This window comes from Python bivittatus, unplaced genomic scaffold (assembly GCF_059951505.1).
Source record: "Python bivittatus isolate LINGU-HERP-01145 unplaced genomic scaffold, Pbiv_v1 ctg000330_np1212, whole genome shotgun sequence".
In the NCBI taxonomy this organism is placed as follows: domain Eukaryota; kingdom Metazoa; phylum Chordata; class Lepidosauria; order Squamata; family Pythonidae; genus Python; species Python bivittatus.
In genome coordinates, this window is record NW_028277058.1 from 20,601,787 (window position 1) to 20,624,889 (window position 23,103).

Genomic DNA, 23,103 nt, shown 5'->3' on the forward strand with positions numbered 1-23,103 from the left:
GGGATTGTTCTGCATTAGATAAGTCATGGAATGGATTAATGGAGCCTAAGTTAGCTTGTTAAGTTGAATGATCATTTATGCTTTTTATTGTTTCTTTTATTGCACATCACTTTGAGTCCCTGGAAGTGGGTGATCTATAAAAACATGTATAAGTAAACAAATAAATGCACTGTTAAGTTAATAGGTAAATTGAAATATACATATTGGATCCAAAGCTTACTTATTTTGATTTACTATAATACTTGTTATTAATAAGATCATTAATTTATTTTGAGATGTGGATCATGTAGCATTAATTAAGAATTGAGAACTATTTACTGTAATATCCTTAAGGTCATACAAGCATTAGCTTACCGTAATTGCCATTATCAAAGGGGTAACTTGCAACCACTGCTCCACCATGCAGATTAGCAGAAAGGACAAACATCCCAGTATCTATCCAGTTCATAACTGCTTTAGTCTCTGGCTGGATAATTTCATTATTGGTGGTAAAAGAATCAGGAAAATTCCTGTTCAGATCTTTTTTATTAGCATTGTACCTTGAAGAGATGACATTGTTATTATGTAACCTTTAATATACTTTTGAGTAAATGAGTTTAGGACATAAGAATTGAATCTTAGGAGCTATATTAATGCTAGCAGAATTGTAGGAAATAGTAACAGAGATAAGTAGCAGTACCTGCACTGGCTTTACCAGGAAAGGTGGTCTAAAAGTATCTTGGTGACCAGGCAGGGTGGTTTGTTATCAGGTAGATGAGGAAAGATCAATTCCAAGGAAACAGAGCAAAGATGAGTAGATAATGAAATAGGTAAAGCTAAGGAGCAAAAAGACAACCTGTAGGGAGAGCAAACAAGGCATAAGCCAATGGGAAGAGTAATAGAAACTGTAATCTTAGAGGAACAGGGTAGGGGGAGGGATTTTTTTTAATCAGAAGAAAGGCTGGCAGAGAAATGTATGTTAATCTAGAATGAAAGATGGACATATTATGAGAGGCACTGATAAAGTAGGACATGAGACTGGTTCAGAGAGGCACATACATTTTGAAGGAGAAGTACCTATAGATGACCCAAGCATTAGAAGAGGGGTGAGGAATGTTCATTCTTCTGACAAGCGGAAACAGGACTGAGAGCAAGATCACCTGAAATCCTAAAATCTCTCGTTGCGAAAATTCACAAACTACCATTCCTTGCTCCCAGCCTGCTTTTGTGTTACTAAAGTCTTCCTTTCTTCATGTAAAGGTACAAAGGGAAAGACTAGGCCAGATCAAATTTCTCACTCCTGTTCAAGAGACTATAACTTGATTTGACTATAAGATAGCTAAGAACAGAACCTACAAAATTGTTCTTCTGCTGAATGTATTGTGGGTTAAGGAGTAAGCTGAAAGAAATTCCCCACTATATTCCAAGTTGCTTTCTTCTTACCTGCCAGTCATGGAAAAACAGTGAAGCAATATTGATGCTTCAAAACCATCAGGGTTCATTGAAGGCATGATGTGTATCCGCGTGTGATTAATGAGTTTTGTAATGACTGGATCATGTTGATCACTTGTCACCAAAAAATCAATCAAATGGAGGAGGAGTTCCCGCCCAACAGCCTGTGTGGGGAAGCAGAAGAATCAGTACTCAAATGAAATTGACAATGAGAGGCAGCAAACAGATGTTAGTTGGACAAAAATCACATGATACAGAAGTAACACAAAACAAGCAAATAATGTGATGGGTAATGTTTTCAATTTACAAATAATCTCCCTGAAAATTGAAGAGTCAGAAGAACATGTTAAAACTGTCCCAGTAGCTTTAACTCAGCTGATTTGAATAGTGGGCTAGCTTATTTACATGAAACATTAGCTTTAGCTTCTACTATCCCTATAATACCACATACAGAGAAATTCCATGTATGTGAACCACATGTAGAGAAATTCCCCTAGGTACTTGTATTAACGGGTATGTATGTATGTATGTATGTATGTATGTATGTATGTACAGCATTATCTATATAAAGCTGCATTTATAGAAAAAATGGCAACTTTATGGTCAGGCTACTTTATTCAAGGGTATTTTTCATATAATCATATACATACATCCTAGATTCAGTGGATTCATGAATTGTGATAAACTTTGGTTTAACCATGATTAGCCAAAATCAGTTAACCATATACTAAATTATAATTATGGATTACAAACCACAGTAGCTGGAGTCACACAGCTTACCAAGCCAAAAACAAACCACATAATGGTTTAGCAAATGTATGATTCTAGCCACTGAGAGAAACAGATTTCATAATGGAAGCCAGTTCTCTTCATTAGCAGAAGCTGTCAGTATGATTCCATGCTTGAGAATGAGATGTTAGATTTATACAGCTACTGCCTTATAGGAGCTTTCTTCAACTGCTGTACCCCAACAGATCTTAATTCCATATTCTCAATTCCTCAAAACCAATGGTTATGTTAGCAAAAAAATCATGAGGATTGTACTCCCAAAACTTCTAGAGACACTATGTTAAGGAAGGCTGGCTTAAGTGTTATCCTATAGCTTAATGGTAGAACAGCCACAGCTATTTACATGTTGCTGAAGTACAATTCCAACCACCATTCACAACCAGCCATGCAGAATGCGTTTGCTTGGAACTGTGATTTGGTGACACTGGAGTTCTACACCTCAACTAACTGTTGCCAGATGTAATCTGGTTTCTGGATTTAAACACGGCTACAGAAATCCAGGCAACTACTGGATTGCAGCATACAGAAAGCTCTGATTCTTTGCTGCTGTCTAGTGAATTTGTGCAGGCCAGATGTGGTAGCTTGAATTTAAAGACCCCAGGGGAAGTTCTGTTTCTCATTATTTTATAAAGTATACATGTCATGCTAAAGCTGGGTGCTTATTATAACATCAGGCATGAATATTCATAGTAAAGTATTCAGAGTCACTCATGCCCTGGTCACTTCCAGACTGGACTACTGTAATGTGCTCTACATGGGGCTGCCCTTGAAGTGTATCCGGAAGCTTCAACTGGTGCAGAATGTGGCAGCGTGGGCAGTTAATTGTGCTCCTAGAAGAGCACATATTACACCTCTGCTTTGCAAGTTGCATTGGCTGCCAGTTTGCTTCCAGGTCCAATTCAAGGGGCTGGCTTTGATCTTTAAAGCCCTTCATGGCATGGGGCTGGGTTATCTGAGGGACTGCTTCTCCCTGATTACATCATCCTGTCCCATTAGATCAAGTAGGGAAGGCATGTTACGGGTTCTGTCGGCCAGGGACTTGCATTTGGTGGATCCCAGGAGGTGGGCCTTCTCTGCTGTGGCTCCCTCCTTGTGGAACATTCTGTCTCCTGAAGTTAGGCTCACCCCTTCCCTGTGTTTGATCACATCCCACAAAGCCAAAGCAAAATGTTATGAGATGTTCAATTATTTCAAACCACAGAATCTTTGTTACTTTCCCTGGAACTATGCGCATATGTTATCTTTTTGGTAAAAATAAATATAGTATTATTGGTATTTAACTAGTCATTAAAAGAAGTGGGGATATTTTTATTTTCTTCATAGTAATGCTTGCTAAATTTAAACTCAGTTATTTCTGTAGTATCAACCCTCAAACGTGCAACTGCAGTGAAATTAAACTAGGGACTAAGAGATCATTGTTCTATTTATTACATTACTGAAAGTATTCTACTCTTCTGTATGTGAATAAAATATGCAGGGCCTGGCCTGAAAGGCTTGGAATCTAAAAAGCCTAGAAGAAAGGAGAGCAGAAAGAAAGCTTTGCCTGTCCCACAAGAGACTAAGAAGTTAAAGGAAAGCCTATATTGTTTCTGCAGGACCACACCTGGCAAACCAATTCTGCCACATTCATTGTATCCCAAAATAATTTTTTTTAATTAAAATGGTTAAAATCTTGTAAGAGTTTGGATCATGTGTGATTTTGACCATTTTAAGTACTACTGCTAAACCTTTAACTTACTAGGAAGAAAAAAGCAATAATAAGAGAATGTAAGAAAAAAGACATAGCCTAAGAGGACAAATGTAAATATCTCATTATTTATTATTATTAAAGGGAAATTCCTAGGGCAGTATCCATTTAATAGAGTAAAGCTGAAGAATACACATTCAATTAAGCAAACAAAATAAAACATCAACAATTAAATCAGGCCAAAGCACAAAATATTTACTTAAAACAACCATATATCATATTGAAATGCCTGAACAAATACAAAAGGATAAGTGTCTAGATGAAGGCAATTAAAAAAAAAAACAGCACAATAATGAGGATTGAAAGTTTACTAACTTTATTTGTATCGTATGGATGGAGAGACCAAGGAAGATAATAGGAAAGCAGAAAAATCAGATAAACTGGAGTAAACTTAAACATGGTAAGAAAGTAGTGAAAGGTAATATAAGAGAATTAAAGTGCTAATTAGTAATTTAACTAAAGCAAAAAGAAAAGAAAATATTGAGAACAGAGATAATATTTTGGATCCATATTGTACAGATTGGGACTTAGATACAGAACCTTGTTCTGACCAAAGATACCTTCCTTGAGAGACCTGCTGTCAGGATCTACGCAAACCAGATTCTTCGATTGCTTTATATGTTTTAATTACTAATTATACTTTTGCTTTAATTGCTAAACATAGATTAATAGAGTAGTGCTGGGAATGTTATTCTAACCGTTTGCTTGACCTGCCATAAGGGGGGGAAGGAGGAGGCCAGGTGTTGTTATCTCTATCTTCAGCCAGACATCCAAGGCCAGGATGTGTGAGAACTGGTGGAAGGCGCGAAGAGCTGCAAGTGGGAATAGAAACCTAGAAGGGGGGGAAGTTGGGCTTAGTGATGGCTAAAGCTCAAAAACCCGGGGCCCCAAGAGGGTGATTTCAGATCGCGGCCCACAGTTCACCTCTAAATTTTGGAAGGAATTTCTTACATTACTTGGATCTAATCAAGCTTTGAGTTCCAGTTTTCATCCGGAGACTGACGGATCTACGGAGAAAATTAACTCTTTATTGGAACAATATTTAAGATGTTTTACAAATCATCAGCAAGATGATTGGTCTGAGCTCCTTCCTTTTGCTGAAGTAGCTTATAACAACACAGTGCATCAAAGCACTGGTTTTACACCATACAAAATAGCATCTGGCCAGGACTTTCCACCTTTCCCAGAATTGCCTCTTAAAAACCTGCCTGAACTCTCAGCAGACCAATGGATAAACAACATTATAACTTTATGGCCACTAATTGTGAAATCTCTAGAAAAAGCAAAAAGCCAGCATAAAAAATTCGCCGATAGAAAACGTACTGCAAACCCACCTTGGAAGGTAGGCGACCTAGTCTGGCTTTCTACAAAGAACTTAAAATCTTCCCAACCATCCAAAAAACTTGCTCCAAAATATGTGGGACCTTTCCCAATTGAGAAAGTTATAAACCCTGTGGCATTTAAATTAACTTTGCCAAAACATTATAGAAATATTCATCCTGTTTTTCATGCAAATTTGTTGAAAGCATTCAAACCCTCTGAGACATGGCATCCTGATCCAACTCCACCAACACCTGTCATGACTGAAGGACAAAGTCACTTTGAAGTAAAAGACGTTTTGGACTCTAGAAGACATAAAGGCAAACTCCAGTACCTGATTCAGTGGAAGCATTTTCCCAAGACCCATCATGAATGGGTGGACAGTATTAATGTTAAAGCACCTAAGCTGCTTCTTCGTTTTCACTCAAAGTACCCTGACAAGCCTAAGTAGACATTTTAATGTTCATTCTTGTATTTCTATTTTCTTTTTCAGATTTTCTTCCGAATGTAGGCACATTCGTTCTGTTGGAGGGCGGCATGTCAGGATCTACGCAAACCAGATTCTTCGATTGCTTTATATGTTTTAATTACTAATTATACTTTTGCTTTAATTGCTATACATAGATTAATAGAGTAGTGCTGGGAATGTTATTCTAACCGTTTGCTTGACCTGCCATAAGGGGGGGAAGGAGGAGGCCAGGTGTTGTTATCTCTATCTTCAGCCAGACATCCAAGGCCAGGATGTGTGAGAACTGGTGGAAGGCGCGAAGAGCTGCAAGTGGGAATAGAAACCTAGAAGGGGGGGAAGTTGGGCTTAAAAAGACAAGGCTTTGCTATGTTGAGGCAGACTCAACAAACTATGATGCTGTGCGCTTCTCCTAAAATAAAGAAATCTGTAATGGAACTTGTTGGTCTCCAGAGGATTTACTGAACTTTGGGATTGAGTGTGCAGACTCTGACACCTGCTCAGATTGCTCTATCTGGTCTGGAAGCCTGGGATACCCTCTTTGCGGATTGTCCAGCTCCTTGGCAATCTACAGCATTGCAGTTGTATTTCCCCAGCAATTTTTGAGCCTATTTTGGGTGCAGAGAAAGAATGCGGACTACAAAAGTAGGGAGAAATTGGTGAGGATTGCCTCTTCCTATTCTACTAATGTTCTGCTGGATCCTTCAACAGAAGATAGAAATGCAGCACATCCTGGATCAAAGCCAACATAATCAGATTTTTTAGAGATAAGATTATCATTTATTCAAGTATCCTGACAGCAAAGTAAAAATCATAAGGAATAACAAGAGCCTCTGGAAGCACTTGCATGGTAGATGATTGCTGTAAATGATGCCTCTTTGCCAGCAGGGTAAGATTTGTCAGTCAGTTCCACCATGGCGCTATGTATTGCTTTAATGCTTTCAAGGAAGAAGACAAGGAGACTTGTTTAAAAGAATTACAATTTACATATTGTTTTTTCTTTCTTGGGATTGAACAAAGGAGCAAACAATAGTAGTTTGTTATATGAGAAGCTGCCATAACTAAAGATGAAGCAGGCACATAAGCACAGAGGACAAAAAACCAGGAATCTTGTCTAGAAGATCCTTTTGGGAAGATAGATGAGAAGAAAACAAGTTGTTAAGGAAAGAAAGGAAAAAATGTCACCGGAACCAGACAAAGGAAGTTGGGCCTGAGCACATGGAATTCCCCCCATCCCATCCACAGCTACCAGACGTATAAATTACCAAGGCAAGAGTAGCTGCCAGCCTTGTGAATCAACAAAGCAAGGACTTTTGGAGATAAAAGTGATCCTAAAGCCCACCCACACTTTGAGTCGTCTTTGGATCCAGACTTGGCAGCTTCCATTCCTCTAGCTAGTGCCTGGCAGCCTAGTCAAGAAGGATGTGGATAAGTGTGGATGAGTGAGTGTGTGTGTGTGTGTGTGAGTGAGAGAGAGAGAGAGAGAGAGAGAGAGAGTGCAAATGTATATTGTAACCAGTAAAGTTTTGCTGTTACTTTAAATTCACTGGGGAATTTAATTATTCTGGCATTTACTTAATCTCTTTTCCTAACTAGCCTTAATCCCTTTTCCTAACTAATTAGCAGAGAGAAATACTCTCTCTGCTTTAAACCAATAGTTGTTGGGTTACATTGAGTGGCAATTATGACAATTTAAGTCCAATATACCTGAAGGGACCTGGTAGAGAGGCTTCCTATGCAGAAAATTCCCAGGAATCCTATATCACTGGAACAAACCACCATCAACCTTTATATTTTCTGAAGTTCCAGCCTCCCTAGTTCCTCAATTTGTCATCAGGAAGTGTGATGGCAGGGTTTGCCATCTACAACATAGTCACTTCTACCCAAATCTTATCCTTTTAGCAGTTAGATTTTTTTTTTAATTGCTTTTAGCCCTCCCAGTTACAGGAGATCCTTTGCTTAAACATCCACTATGATTCAGTGTGCATTTGATGTATGCATAGAACTCTACACATGAGAGTCTCTATTCCTTCAACCAAACTTATCACATGTGTATAGTAGTCCCCTTCAAATGAAGTAATCTATTGCATGTATGCATTGCTTCAATTCAGGGATTTATGGATGTGAAAAGTGTCTGAAGGCTAAGAATTTGAGTTCTGGTGTTGAGTATGACAGCTAAAACAAAGCTTTTTCATAGCAGACTCTGGGGAATCTCTGTCAGCAGTTGTTTTAATCACTTACTGGGCCATGGCCAAAACATGGTGCAGTTCAAAAGCAGTTTTCAATTATCATTCAATGGCATTAGTGTCTCTCCAACACTGCTTTCCCTAACAACTGCCTAGCTCTCATTTCTTTGCCCTTTCTCCTCTACCTGATCAAGATGTCTACTGAATGTACAGTACAGTACAGTACAAAAGAAAAATATTCTGTCTCCCTATTTGCACTGACATTTTTTCAACTGCACAATGATCACTTCAGCACAAGCAGGAACTTTAGTGTGGATCTAGGACAGAGAAAGAAAGAACTTATTATATAGTTAAAATACTTAACTGTTATTGTTTTTATTTATGAATTTTAATAGTTATCCTTCATTCTGCTGTCACACTATATTGCTATAGGTCAAAGTGCAAAAGGGAACTGAATAGTTGCTTATCTCCCTCTAGTATTTTTTTAGAATTATGTAGGAAAAAAAATCTATCAATTTTTTATCTATGCTCAGATGACTAACTCACTTATTATTCATGACTGTGATACTACATTGTCCACTGTACTAAAAAGATAATGGGAACTTCTTCTACAAGCACACCTTTATGAATAAACATGCTTTAATATAAACACATATTAAACAACTGGATTCTTTATTTACAGTATATCCTGCCTTTATTTGTCCAACTCAGTGTCCATAAGCTCCTTCCTCCTATTTTTACAACAAAACCCCTCCAGGATGGATTGGGCTGAGAAAGAATGGCTGGCTCAGAGTCACTTCCATGCCTAAGTTTAGCACCTTAACCACTACACCACTTTATGGCATGTTTTCACATCCCTAAACACTTGGACTCTATAAATGTTGCCAGCAGGGCCAATATGCGATGCAGTACAGAGCTAATTAATGTTACTTCTTTATAATTAACTACCATTCATTGTCATAGATAGAATTGAATACTGAAATTCAGTAATATAACCTTGTTTTAAGCCATTTTCCCCAGTCCAGGTGGTCTAACTGTTGGACATTTTGGTCCCTAGTGGCTTTGGTAAATGCCACGTCTATGCAGAACACGGCCATGTCCACCTATGATATGATGGTGAATGAACATGCAGACCTGGTATGCTTTACTGAATCAGGCAGTGACATAGGTGGACTCCAAATAGAAATCTGGGTTTCGGGTCCTGCAGCAGCTGTGACATTAAAGCTGAGGATGAAGGTGGCACATGGTTATAAATAAGAGGCTCACAGTGATCAAGCACTGTTCCAGAGGTGGTTAGTTATGAGTGCCTTTGAATAGAATTGGGCCACAATGAGAATCTTTGGCTGCTGCTGGTGAATCAACTATCAGTAGCTCTCTGCAAAGGCCCAAATGTCATCTTGGGGCTAATATTGCAAGTTCCCAAGGCTCCTTGTCTTGGGTGACTTCAACCTACAACTTCAACACCACTTCTGGGGAGGGGAGCATGGCAACCACGGGCTTGTCAGTAACTGCAGTCCCAAAACATGCAGGTAGATGCACACTTGACCTAGTCTTTATTTCAGAGCAAATGAGATATGATCTGAGAATGGAGGATTTTACATCTATCCTTTACCATAGTCAGATCAGTATTTCATTAAACTGGACACCATGACACCATGGACTTCTGCATGGCACTGGGATCATTTGAATAGTCCACCTAAGACATCTAAAGGATTGATAGGAATTCCATTCTCTGGAATATGGCTCTCTTGGAGGTAGGCCTATGTTTTGATGTAAGTTGTCTGGATTGCCTTTCTGTTAATTCTAGTTTGTTATTTCCCTTATTGTATTTTTATTATCTTGTATTTTGTTCTTATATTGTGAGCCACCCAGAGTCATTTTGGAGTTGGGTGGCATCAAAATACAAACATACAAACCAATAAATAAGTGAACAGTGCTCTCTCTCCTTGCATTCTGTGAAGTAGTTAAAACATTCTTATTCCACGGTGTTTTTGGACCTAATTGGCTGACTGTGGATGTTCCATCCATTCTGATTTGTTTTTGTTTTCCTGAGTTGATGTACTGTACTCTGTCCAGAGTCTCATAATTGAAATAAAGCCACACCACCAAAAAAAAAAAAAGGCATTGCTTTAGTTAATTCAGTTAACGTATATGTCCAAGCCAATTGTTTCCACCTTGCTCTTTCTCTTTGGGGAAGCAGAGAAATACAAACCTTTGGAGCAGAGACAAGCTTTTTCCTCTCACCTTTATATGTCACTGTGTGTCTATGTATGGGAGGGGAATGGGGCAGTTATTTGGCCACTGCAAGGCAAGGCATAAGGAACAGCAGAGTGGGCTGCCAGGGATCACAGGACTTCACCTATGTTGCCCCTTTACTGATAAGCATTGTTTGACCAGGGTGTGTGCGTGTGTGTGTATATAGAATGAGAAGCTGTACTATACTGCCTAGCCCAAGGAATGTCATAAATTAAAGAGGCATTTGCTGCATTATGTGAGTGCAGTCCAGGTCAAACAAGTATTGTTAAATTTCTCTTAGTTCCTTGACTGAAACTCCCTAAGCATTTTAACTGAAAACATCTGGCTGGTTTCTATGATAATTTGAATATTTTTTATAATAAGGCCCACATGGGTTAAAAAATTCAGAAATGTTTTCACTCTTCAATTTTCTTCAAAATTGTTATGCCTTTTTCCACTCATTCTTTAATAAGGAACTAGATGACATTATTTCTAAATCAATGGCTTCCACTCTTTTTTGTGTTCTTTTTCTGGAATTTTTCAGACTTGAATGTGGCAAAAAAAAAATGTTATTACTGTAAAAAGAATTTGTGCTCCAGACAGTCCAGTACAGACAAAGAAAGTATTTTCATAACCCTATAACTTTAAATAAATCAATTTATCTGACAAATGTAATATTTTTTATTGTTTTCTGTTAGAAAGTTTATCAAGCTAGAAGACTGATAAGTAATTTGCTTCAGTCATGCTCAGATATTCCCAGCTGCATCAATAAGAAAATACAGACAGCAGAACCAGCAAAAAAATAACTTTTATTTGAATGCAATAAACTTTTATTTGAATTTGAAAAGTAGCATTGCAAAATTGAACTTATAGTGGGAAATCATTATTGAAAGTTCTTGGCAATGGTGAAGAGGAGTGGTAATAAAACTATACTAAGGATACTGTAATTCTACAGATACTTCTAATTATAAGCAGTACTAGAATGGAAATCTATTAAGTGACATAGATTTCAAAATGATATTTCACGGATGGTCCTTCTCACTGAAATCCATTTGATTTAAATGTGCCTAATTTTCACTAGTTCATGCCCACTATTAATAGCAAAATATAACTCTATTTGCTTCATGCAATTAAGTGAAACACATAGCATTTAGCAGATCTCTCTCCCTCTTGTGGCATTTTTTATAACTTTGTAGAACCTTCAAAAAGAAAGAAAATGATGCCAGTCTTTTTTGGGCTGCTTTAACCCTCCCTCTTTAAACTTTTCCCACATGCATATAAATTGGTGGAAAACAGTAAACAGTGCTGTAAGAAAAAAACAACAACTGAAGTTATAGACGTACCTCATTCCCATGCATATTACCAACATACTTGAACTCTGGTATGCCAGTCTTATGCTGGGTGGGAGACCTTCCCAGAGCAAGAACCCAGAGGTCTCTACCTTGAAATGGAAAAGAATTTTACACATACATAGATACAGAATATATGCAGACAGTCGTAAAATAATAATACAAATAAACAGTGAAGGGCTGGGATAAATTGTCTCTTCTTTAATTCATTTGTCACGACACCAAATAAATGAGATTTAAATGTAGGCAGTTATTCAGATGAATTAAAGCCCAATGATTTCTTTCTCTTTAGTTTAAACCAAAAACATTTTAAATTAAAAATATATAAAATGCTTATCCAGTCCTAAAAGAATCCATTAATAATAACTAAATACTTTTATCAAATAAAACAAAATTTTAAAAATATATATGAACAAGAAATCTGCAAAAAAATCCTGATAATAACAAGAAGTCAAATCAATAGGGCTTAGTGAGAGACAACAGAGGACCATAAAGGTTCAAAAGATCAAATCTAATATGCAGCAAATATTAAAATGGAATAAATTTTTGTTTGGATACTTAGAAACACCTGGAAGGGTTGCACAAACCATTTTTTCTGAGGTAGCTGAGACAAACATTTAACTTATTAAAACAACTCCCTTTTAAAACATCTTTTACTGCAGGGTTCCTCAACCTTGGCAACTTTAAGATGGGTGGACTTCAACTCCCAGAATTCCCCAGCCAGCAAGTTGAAGTCCACCCATCTTAAAGTTGCCAAGGTTGCGGAACCCCATTTTACTTGCTTCAGCAAAACATTCAATAAAGTTTCCCATGATATTCTAATAGAGAAGATGGCAACATATGGGCCAGATGTGCTACCTCTAGATGGAAGTAGAACTGATTGAATAATCTTACCCAACATATTCAGTGGTATACCACAGTGCTCTGCTCTAGGCACTGCTCAAAATTTTAGGTGCAGTTCACATTTGCAGCTGATATAGAAATAAGGGAAATAGTAATCACCTTAGAAGACAGTATCAAGATTCAGGAGGACCTTGACAAACAATGGGGAAAAAAACAGCAAGATGAATTTCAGCAGGGACTAACCTAAAATGCTACGTTTGGGGAGGAGAAATAAAAGGAATGAGTATTCTGTAGGGAGGACCATACTGAGCAGCAGTACATTTGAAAAGAATCTGGTATCTTGGTAGATCACAAGCTAAACATGAATCAGCATGTGGTACAGCTGAAAAAAAAAATACAATCTTAGATTGTCTCAACAGAAGTACAGTCTCAATATCAAGAGAAGTTACTGTGTCTCTCTCTCTTCTGCATTGGTCAGATTGCACCTAAAATATTACATACATAAAGGCATTGCATTTTAGGAAGGGCACTGACAAACTGAAGCTTGTCTAGAGGAAAGTAATCAACATGATAAGGGGCCTGGAAAGAAAAAAATTACAAGGAATAGTTGGAGTCACTGGGTAATTTTAATTGGGAGAAGAGAAGATTCTGGGGGGACATAATAGTTCTCCTTAAGTATCTGAAAGGCTGTCATGTAGAAGTCAAGGCAGAATTATGCAGAAACAATGAGTTTATATTACAAAGAGGTGGGTTTCAGTTGGATATAGAGAAATTTCCAAACAATAAAATTCAATAATGGAACAGATTGTTCAGGATGCGTTGGAATTCTTTTTTACCAAAGGTATTGAAACAGAGTCTGGGTGGCCATATTTCAGGGAAAATTTAAGAAACCCTGCCTTACCAGTTTGTTCTAAGTATTTTATTTGTTTGTTCTTAAGAACTGTTTTGTCTGCAAACAACGGAGTTCTTCCATGCCTTCTTGGCTACATACGGATCCAGATTCTGAGAAGGAGTTAGGGTAATGTAAATTCTTCAGAAGAAATGCTTTGAAATGCATGGGAATATTATTCCCTCCACAGCAACGTAACTGTGCTTGCATCTGCATGCAGACACAGCCAGAAACAGCTTCTGAAACAACCGTAGTTGCCTGGAAAAAGACATGGCTTCTGTCAGGCTATATGGCAGCTGCCTAAATGAAAGTGATTCTGTTCCAAGCATGATTCTCACAGTGCCCTCTTTAGCATGAAAGAGATGGGGTTACAAGAATTCCAGCAACTGAATTATTTACATTTTAGAACAGGGTTCCTCAAAGTGGTCAATACTGACCCCTCAAGGGTTGATCGAACTATCCAAGGAGTCGATAAATGGCTGGGGGTCAGTAGGTGGTTGATAAATGATGGAAGGTTGATTGGGGTCAATTAATCTTTTGGGGTCTCTGTAGAGCTCCATGCCACTCTCTACTCCTGAAGGTGAGGTGGCTAGTGGCAAGACAGGGTTACTCAGGGTTGGATGGTCAACCACCAGTGAGAGAGATCTTCAGCTGTATCTATTATTATTGTTGTTGTTGTTATTGATAGTACCATTAGTTAAAGTAGTATTTATTAAATTATTTTCATATAATAAATGTTTGGAGATCGATGAACAATCTGAAACTTCACAAAGGGGTCGATGAGCTGAAGAGTTTGGGGACCCCTGCTTTAGAACCAATATGTCTCCATGTACATTAGGGTGGGGAGTTTCTGATTCTCCTTTTAACAGCCTTCTGATGAACCAGCAAGGAAGCAGGTCTCTTCGTAAGAGGAAGTCTGCAGTAGCTATTTACGTAACTGTATCTTGAATCTCTATCAGTATGGGAACCATACAACTCCTTTATCAATTAAAAAAAGAATGCTCTGCACATGCTTGTGCATTCTGAAGCACATCTTTTGAAGGATCTGTACAGCCCTAGTTTGCAATATGACAGACAAGATGAGCTGAAGCAAAAGAACTGCAGTATTGAAATAGTATATCTATACAGGCTTCTAGCAAACAACAAACAACAACTAGATGGTCAGATGGAGCTGGCTCCATCACAAAAGTGGATAGGAAAGCATGGAAAAGTAAAATAGTCTTTATTCTCACTCTGTTACACTGTGAATTAAGGTTCACTTGAAAAATGTTAAGCAACTGTTTGCATGCAAGCTCTCAAAGACAAGTATATGCAGGATGATATTACATATACAATTGTGAAATTAATGTCACAGCCTTCATCCTCATTCCACTACAGATATCATATGATTTAAGTCAGAGATGACCATTTTTTAAAAAATCAAGTCCACATTCCCTCCAGCCTAATTTGTTGAGGCTATATAATTGGAAAGGCTGAAGGAATGTAATTTGCTGGGAGGAATAAAATCAGTGGGGGTGAAACCAGAGCTAAAAATGGATGGGAACTTCCATTTTCTAACTTTTGGGGGGGGGGGGTCTCTTTTATGACATCTATTTCTCTCTCTCATTCCCTTTGTGACACTTTTTTCTCTCTCTTTCCCATGCATTATGCTACATGAAAGGGAGAGATACTTATTACCAAACGCTGAACTAATCTTGTTCACAGTTTTTGAAAGTAAGTAGAGAGGGGTTTGAAATTTGGTTATGTACTGCCTGCACCTCTCGAGCTAAAACTTGCCCATCTCTAATTTAAGCAGAATTAACATATGCTCATATCACCTAACTCAAGGATTATTCACTATGTTTCTTGTAGAACTATAAAGCACTTTTTCTTAGTTCCCAGTGATATATTAAATAAGGGACACAAAGTCCACAAAGTATTAGTATCTCTGACATGTGTAAACAATCCATAGGGTGGAATAATTAACAATCTATCCACATTCTGTCAGGGCTAATCTGTGGGTGCTATATGAAGAAAGAAAGTTAAATAATGTTCATGTGTCAGCATTATCAGGTACACAGATCAAGAAACTGACTCCATAGGAAGTCTATAACTATATTGACATGGGTTATAGGAACAGAATAATAATAATAATAATAATAATAATAATAATAATAATATTTATTTATTTATTTATTTATTTATTAAACATGTATGCCTCCCAACTCTGCTTGTATTTGACCTTTCCTCCCTCTCATACCCCACTGAGTCAGGAAGGAGCCGGACTGAGTCTTTTACTAACACCATCTCCTTTCCCAGGGCTTAAGAAATGCTTCTGCCTTTGCTTCTGTAACAGCTTCTAAATATCACTTTCAAGGCCATCTCCAAGGTTCTCTACAGTATGTGGACATATTTTAAAGTTGTTTTTTCCTATGAATTCTTGACATAATGAATAAAGTGTGGATTGATATTATTTTATCTCTGGATATGTACTTCGTATTATTATACATTTTTACTCTGAGAGGCTCAGGTAGAAAATATTCATTGAGCCTTTTTTCTCACAGTATCCTATATCAATGAAACTCCCACACTTACTGTTCATTTAAATCAATGGCCCAATAAATAAGAGTATGTGGGGAAACCCAAACTGTAATTTATTGGCCCATAACTCTTGGAATGGTATTTTAATGCATTAGTATCACTATCTTGAATGATAAATATCAATAGATCAGGTCACTTTGAATAGTGAACCTTACTTCGGACGTGTGGTTTCAGGCAACAGCTCTAAACACTAAAATCCTAAACAAATGTATCTCATGTACTGGCTACATGATACTATTGCTTGGATCACGCCTACTATACTTAGTCAGAGATGCACACCTTTGCTTGAACCAGTGCAATTTAAAAAACAATAGCCATCTTCCAAAGAATGGCATGCTGCTTACTTAATGATGATGAAAGTCTAATCCTGCAATTAATCCCAGATAGTAGGTTTTTATACAATTGTGATTTCAGCTGCCATGAATCAGTAAGAATGTGGTGTTATTGTTAACCAACATTTTTAGAAACATTAGTAATTTCTTTTTTCAACCTTTCCTTCCCCCACCACTTTTTTTTTTTGTTGTCCTTTTGATGGAAGCTTAGAAACAGAGCCTTTTTCAGTAAGCCACTGTGGGACCCTTTTTGTATGAAGAGTGGGTTTAAAATTATTTAAATAAGTAAATAGAATCTAGATGTGACTAGCCAGCAATCAGCCATACTTTGGTGCTGTTTAGTCATGCATCCCTGCATTTGTGTGATCTGTTTGGAGAAGAGGAGCCCAAACAAACGATCTTCTTTTAACGTTGTATTTAGCTTTGCTGAGAATAGAGCTGAGAATAGAGAAGCGTTTTGCTTCTCAAAGGACATAATAGGTGAAGGAGGGGCAGAGATAGAGTTGGCATCAAGGGGAGAAGTCTAAAACTTCCAGAATGACACTTTAAGATCAGAGAGGATTCTGGGGAGAAGCAGCTAGAGGAGCTGGCTGGCATTTTAGCTAAATGGCTAAATTGCTAAATGGCTAAAATGGACTAGACAGCTCAAGTAGCTGTTGAAGATAGAATTGCATTGCTAGTTTCCAGTAAACCTAAGCATGGGCTGAACAGCTGACACTAAGTAGGATTTATGAGATGCTGAGTGAGACCAGGACAAGGTTCACCAATGTGTCCAAGGGTTGAATCTGGAAGAAGGGTATTAAAAAAGAATAGCATAATGGGACACCCAACTAAAGGACCTTAAGGTTGGAGTTGAAGATGATGGAAGATCAAAGGTTTGCCTGCCAAATAATTAACCAGTCAGTCACCTATCATTTCTTCATCTTGAGAGTTGATGACACCATGCCAGCTAATTAAGGAAGCCTTTTCTTTAGTCCCAGAGTGGTAAATAGGAGTAGAGCTAGGAATTAGGAACCTAGGGATGGGATGCATATGTCTGCTTGACATATGACGCTATTTACTCTGGTTGATTTATATCCAAACGTCTTACTTCTAAGTCTTTGTAAACTTGACTAAGGGAGAAAAATTTGGAAACTATGTGGTCTTGCCCTCATCAGATCCTGAACTTGTGTCAATGCATCTCCAGTGACAATAAGACATCAGATCAACAGGAGATAGACAGATAATTTAAAATCAGCTAATCATCATAATTTGTTATTGTAGTATCAGAATTATTTCCGTTACAGATATAGCATATATAGAAGCAATTCTGCATACAAATGTCAGTTTGCACACTACCATATGTTTATTCTCAGATTGAAGCAGAAGTTTGAAGTGTTCAGACCTACGCTGAACCTCCTAAATTATAACATATGTAGCAAGTATACTTCCTAAAGTTACTGAAAAATACTGCATAAGCACTGAAAAATTCTCAACAACTAATGAAAGACTCATATAAAAGTTTTGCTATTTAAAGTACCATGTTAGATGAATGGTACAATATGCTTAAATACTACCCATAAAAGTTTTTGCTTTAAATCAATTAGATCTTTGATTTCTTCAACCACTTATCCTGTCATAGATGGCTATGTCATTCAGAAATCCAAGAGCAACCTAGAGTTTTTTAAAAAAAATTTATCTTGCACAATTGATTTTATGGGCACCAAATACAATATCCATGTTTAAATCCTTCTTTATTTTTTTTCTATCCCTCTCAAAACAAAATTATTGTAGCTAATTTTTGATTAACGGCCTTCTTGCATGCAATTACTGATTGTTCATAGCAAACCAGTTTAAGCAGAATTATGTGGATAATGATGTACTTTTCAAGAATATAATGTTATATTGTATTTTCTTAGAATAACTTCATCATTCACTAAGAAAGTAAAAAAAAATTGAGCTTAATTTCTCTGTTGTAGTTAACAGAACCCTTTATAAGCATGTGCATGAATCAATAAGCTGGTACTAAAATTGGTTTAGCTATGGGGTTCCAACATGTCAGCCTTCAATATGTTAGGCTTCAATACATATTCAAAATGACTTATGGCAACACAAGATCATGCTCTACTTGAACTAATCTACTTAAGTCAGGAGTGCAGAACCTTTTCTGAGTGAGGCTACATGCCAAAAAGTGGGTGAGGCCAGGACAAAAACTAATTTTGTTTACATTTAAAGTAAATTAAAATTAAGTAACATTCAATTATTTTCCTCTTCTGCATATGAATTTGCCAGCTTGTAGAGAGTACTGAATAGGCTAACCATATTACATAAGAACAATTCCCTTATGCACTGAATAGTTGGAGTTCCACCAGCACTCCAAATAGAATAGGATAGCTTCCCAAAGAACAATGAATGTACCACTGTAATACTGAAGGCTCAGAATCATATGCCCAAATTTTGGTCACCAACCAAAATTAATAAAACCTAATCTATGTGCTAAGTATACATTAATACTGGGACTGAATCTCTTTCATTAACAAAACACACCTACACACAAACTCTTGTGAAAGAACCCATTGCTCTTCCAAAATTTGTGGAATCCACCATGTCGCTCATTCAGATAAACAGGATTACACTGTATTTAAGTTTACATAAAACATTAACCTCAGTCTTAACCTTACTGGCTCTGATCAAGGAAAAACTGAACTTGCACAGGTATTTGTGGAAAATAGCATTGTAGATTTCATCCTTAGTGATTAAACCAACTGACCAAAAAGGGTGGGTGCAGTTATTTCCTCTTTAATTAGGGGGGAGGTGAAGAAAAAAAGCTGGGAAAACATAATTACTTATGAGAGAGGGTGCCATGGGGGCCCCTTGTAAAATGCTGTGTTTAAGAAGCAACAGCAGTCCTCTTTCCCTGACGTGGACACATTACAGCCACCTTTTCAAACTGACTGCGGATTATGGGAATTGTAGCCCAACGTGTCCGGAGCTGCAGCACGATGGTTTCAGGGCACTCTATTCCAGGCAACTGCGCTAGACGTCTGACAGGCTGCTGTCTCTCTCCCCCCTCCCCCCCCCCCCGGCCACAAATGATAAATTCTGCGCTGGGCAAACAGGCCGGAGTCGGAGAAAGAAGGAATAAAATCCGCCCCGTCCCGCCCAGCCTTACCTTGCACTGACTTGCCTATGCTGTACAAGTGAGTGATGTCGGGGTGCTTCTTGTGCACGTCCTTCAGAAAAGCTTCCAGCTCTTTGGTGTGGTGGTAGCGAAAATCCAAGCCGGACACCAAAGGCAGCAGCAGAAGCAGGGAGAAGATGCCCATGTCCTACTCGAAAGAAGGACAGCGAGGAAATAAGCGCGAGGGGAGGAGGGCACCGAAGGGAAGAGTGCCCCCAACTTTAAGGGACGAGTCGCGCGAATTAGAGCACCCAGGCGGCGGTGACAGCGGCCTCGGGGAGCAAGCAAGGCGACCGGGAGGAGGGACACGCGGCAAGTGTCGCCAGGGGCTGCCTTGTTCTTACCGAGGCGGCGGCAGACAAGCAGTTTCCCTGGGATGGCCGCAAACGCCGCCGCTGCGCCTGACACCGGCTGCTCGAGACAAACTGCTTGGGCGCAGCGTCCGGAGGGGAGGGGCGGGCCCTTATTTGATGAGTGACACCGGAGACGTCCAGTCTAGTCAGAAGAGGCTGACTTGCTCGGCGTGCCCGCCCCGGTTCTCCATCCCCCCCACCCCGCAAGTGTCCCGCAAGCAGCCAAACAGCCCGCGCAACGAGCAGGCGGATTCGCGCGGATCCCTCCAGCCTGAGGGAAGAAACGTAACCTGCGACCGCGCCAGCCCTCTTTGGGGACAAACAGAACAGGCCGGTTCCCGGGGCTGAGGTGCGCGCTCACTTATTTCGGAACATTACCCCGCATTCCGACGATGGCTCTGCAAGCCGCTGCTGTCAAATCCAAGTTACCCCCATTCGTTTCTTTTCTCTCTTTTGCAACAGCAGCAGCGAAGATCAATATGGCGAGAAGAGAGGAGGAAAACTACCCTAGTATTCTGCATTGGACGCCGGTCAAGCAGATGCATTCTGAAATAGGAATGTGCCACCCTTGCCCTCAAGATGTGGAAAGGATCATATGCCTTTCTTTACTTGCCCAAAACACTCCTGGCAACTTCTTTTTTTCTCATGGCACTGCCTTCATCTCACTTGTAACCTATACCAAGCTAGCCTTAAGTCAATCAGCTGCCCAGCAGCTTGAAGACATGGTGGGTACAGCAGGAAAATATGTATGTTTCAAACCTGCGGCCTTCTGAACCTGTGGATCAGTTATCCAATGGCTGGGGAAGCAGCAGATTTTAGCAGTGGTTTCACCTGCCAGTTTAGGGGTCTTACTGCCTTCCAGTCTGCTGATCAGGAGGCATGAAGAGATAGTGAGTTTTGATAGAGAGTTAAATCCAAAGGTCTAGCTGTTCACTGAAACCGTTTGCTAATCACAGCACTGCTTATGATTAGCAGACGGTTTTCCATCAGATGGTGATGCTTAGCATAGGGAGGGCATCAAGCCAGGGTTTCATTAGTGGCTTAATATACTCTGGACATCTGAAATCACAACATCACCATTTGACAGCAAGTCAGAGGCTGCAGGATAGGAATGGGGAGTGGGGGCAGCACGTTTGCCAGTATGGTTATCTGCTCCTTTCAAGACCTGCTGTACTGCCTCATTGTGACAGGGTGTGTGTGTGTGTTTCTGTGTGTGCGTCCTGGGAGGGATGACCAAAGAATGCTGGGTGTTTATGCCGAGAGTATATTCTTTCAGCAGGGTCACCAAAGGCATGAAGGTCACTTCAGCTGCCTAGCTAAAGCAAGCAGGCACCTATATTGGGCATCAGTGATACAGGAAGATGCTGGAGGCATCTTTAATGACAACAGCAAAGACATCATTTCATACTGCATGGGAGAAGGCAATGGTAAACCACTTCTGCACTTTTACCAAGAAAACCACATGGACAGACAAAATAAAGTGATTTACTATATAGTGCTGGATGTTGGGTTCCTTAGGTCAGGGGCAGTCAAGGTGCTGCTGAGGAATTGCTGAGGATCTTTCAGAGTACTGATGGTGTTTATGGCACAATTAGAATAAAGCCCTTCAGACATCTATTTGTTGAAGTTACCACGCAGGAAAAAAAATCTGAAGCTGCAAAGACAGAATTACAATGGGAACATAGAATCCAAGAAACATGCACAAGGGAACATTTAACACAGTGAAAGATGAAACGAATCAACTCCATATTGATATTGTAGTGAATTGAAATGGACTGAAACGGGATACTTTCAGTCAGAAGATCATAGTGTTTACTAATCAGGGGACACACACACAAGACAAAAACGAAGAAGAAAAGATACTGGTTTCATACTCAAAAAGGATATAACAAAGATAGTACTTGGGTATAATGCAACCAATGACCAAATAATATCAATTAGACTTCACGGATAGCCCTTTGATATAACAATTATCCAAGTTTATGCTCCAACCACTGTTGCAGAAGAAGGTGAGGTTGAGCAGTTTTATGATCAAGTTCAATCTGAAATTGACAGAAACTGCAAGCAAGATGTGCTGCTTGTGGTTGGAAATTAGAATGCTAAAGTTGGAAAGAGTAAGGGGAAGAGGAAAATGTAATTGGATTATACAGTCTAGGAAACAGAAATGAGGCAGGAGAACGACTCATTACTAACACTGTCTTCAGAGAACCAAATCGACATTTATATACATGGATATCACCAGTTTGGAGTATTCAGAAACCAGACTGACATTATTGGTACAAGGAGGTAGAAGAGTTCAATTATAACAGCAAAGGCATGGCCAGGAAGTCAGTGTAGAACAAATCACAAAGGCTTATGTGCAAGTTCGAAGTTAAGCTAAAGCAGAAGAACAAAGCCAACCAGTTTCCACAATATGATCTTCTGTGTATCCACCATTTTCAAGGAGAATCCTCAGGAATCACTTTGAAGTCCTGAACCTCACTGATAGGAAACCAGAGGAACTATGGAATGAAATCAAACAAGCTGTTAAGGATGAATGTGAAAAGAGACTGCCAGAGACCAAGAAACAGAAGAAAGTAAACTGGATGTCACAACAGATGGTGGAAATTGTCAAGAAGAGAAGAGAAACCAAAGCCAAGAGAGACAAAAATCTCAGGAAGGAACTTAACAACAGAGAGATGCTGGAAGAGACAAGAAGCAGGATTACAATGCTTTCTGTAAAGACATCAAAGATAGAAACAGATATGGAAAAACAGGGAATGTTTTCCATAAGATCTCAGAACTCAAAAGGAGGTTCCAACTTCAAACTGGTATGCTAAAGGACACCAATGGATAGATAGTAACTGATTAAAAAATAGGAGTACACAACAACCTCAGATATGCGGACGATACCACCCTAATGGCAGAAAGTGAAGAAGAACTAAAGAGCCTCTTGATGAGGGTGAAAGAGGAGAGTGCAAAAGCTGGCTTGAAACTCAACATTAAAAAAACTAAGATCATGGCATCTGGACCCATCAATTCCTGTCAAATAGAAGGGGTAGAAATGGAAGCAGTAACAGACTTCATTTATTTGGGCTCCAAGATCACCGCAGACGGAGACTGCAGCCATGAAATTAAAAGACGCTTGCTCCTTGGGAGGAAAGCTATGGCAAGCCTAGATAGCATATTAAAAAGCAGAGACGTCACCTTGCCGACAAAGATCCGCATAGTCAAAGCTATGGTTTTTCCAGTAGTAATGTATGGCTGTGAGAGCTGGACCATAAAAAAGGCCGAGCGCCGAAGAATTGATGCCTTTGAACTGTGGTGCTGGAGAAGACTCTTGAGAGTCCCCTGGACTGCTAGGAGGTCAAACCAGTCAATCTTAAAGGAAATCAACCCTGATTGCTCATTGGAAGGATCGATAATGAAGCTCAAGCTCAGATA

The 23,103-nt window shown here is 39.1% G+C and overlaps 1 protein-coding gene across 3 annotated transcripts in view; it reads right to left on the reverse strand.

Annotated features, from left to right (window-relative positions):
* CPM (carboxypeptidase M) overlaps positions 1-19,763 on the reverse strand; it is a 28,273-nt gene extending 8,510 nt beyond the window's left edge. For 2 of the 3 annotated variants that reach the window (XM_007423398.4, XM_088141809.1), the window contains exons 1-5: positions 19,672-19,760; positions 19,319-19,475; positions 11,518-11,615; positions 1,423-1,595; positions 355-539 (exon numbers count right to left, since the gene is read on the reverse strand). In XM_007423398.4, the coding sequence (XP_007423460.2) occupies positions 355-539; positions 1,423-1,595; positions 11,518-11,615; positions 19,319-19,472 (610 nt within the window). In that variant the 5' untranslated portion in view covers positions 19,473-19,475; positions 19,672-19,760. Of the gene's footprint in view, positions 1-354; positions 540-1,422; positions 1,596-11,517; positions 11,616-19,318; positions 19,476-19,671 lie in introns of all 3 variants that reach the window. The other variant, XM_088141811.1, reaches the window with a different exon arrangement.
* Between the last annotated feature and the right edge of the window lie 3,340 nt (positions 19,764-23,103).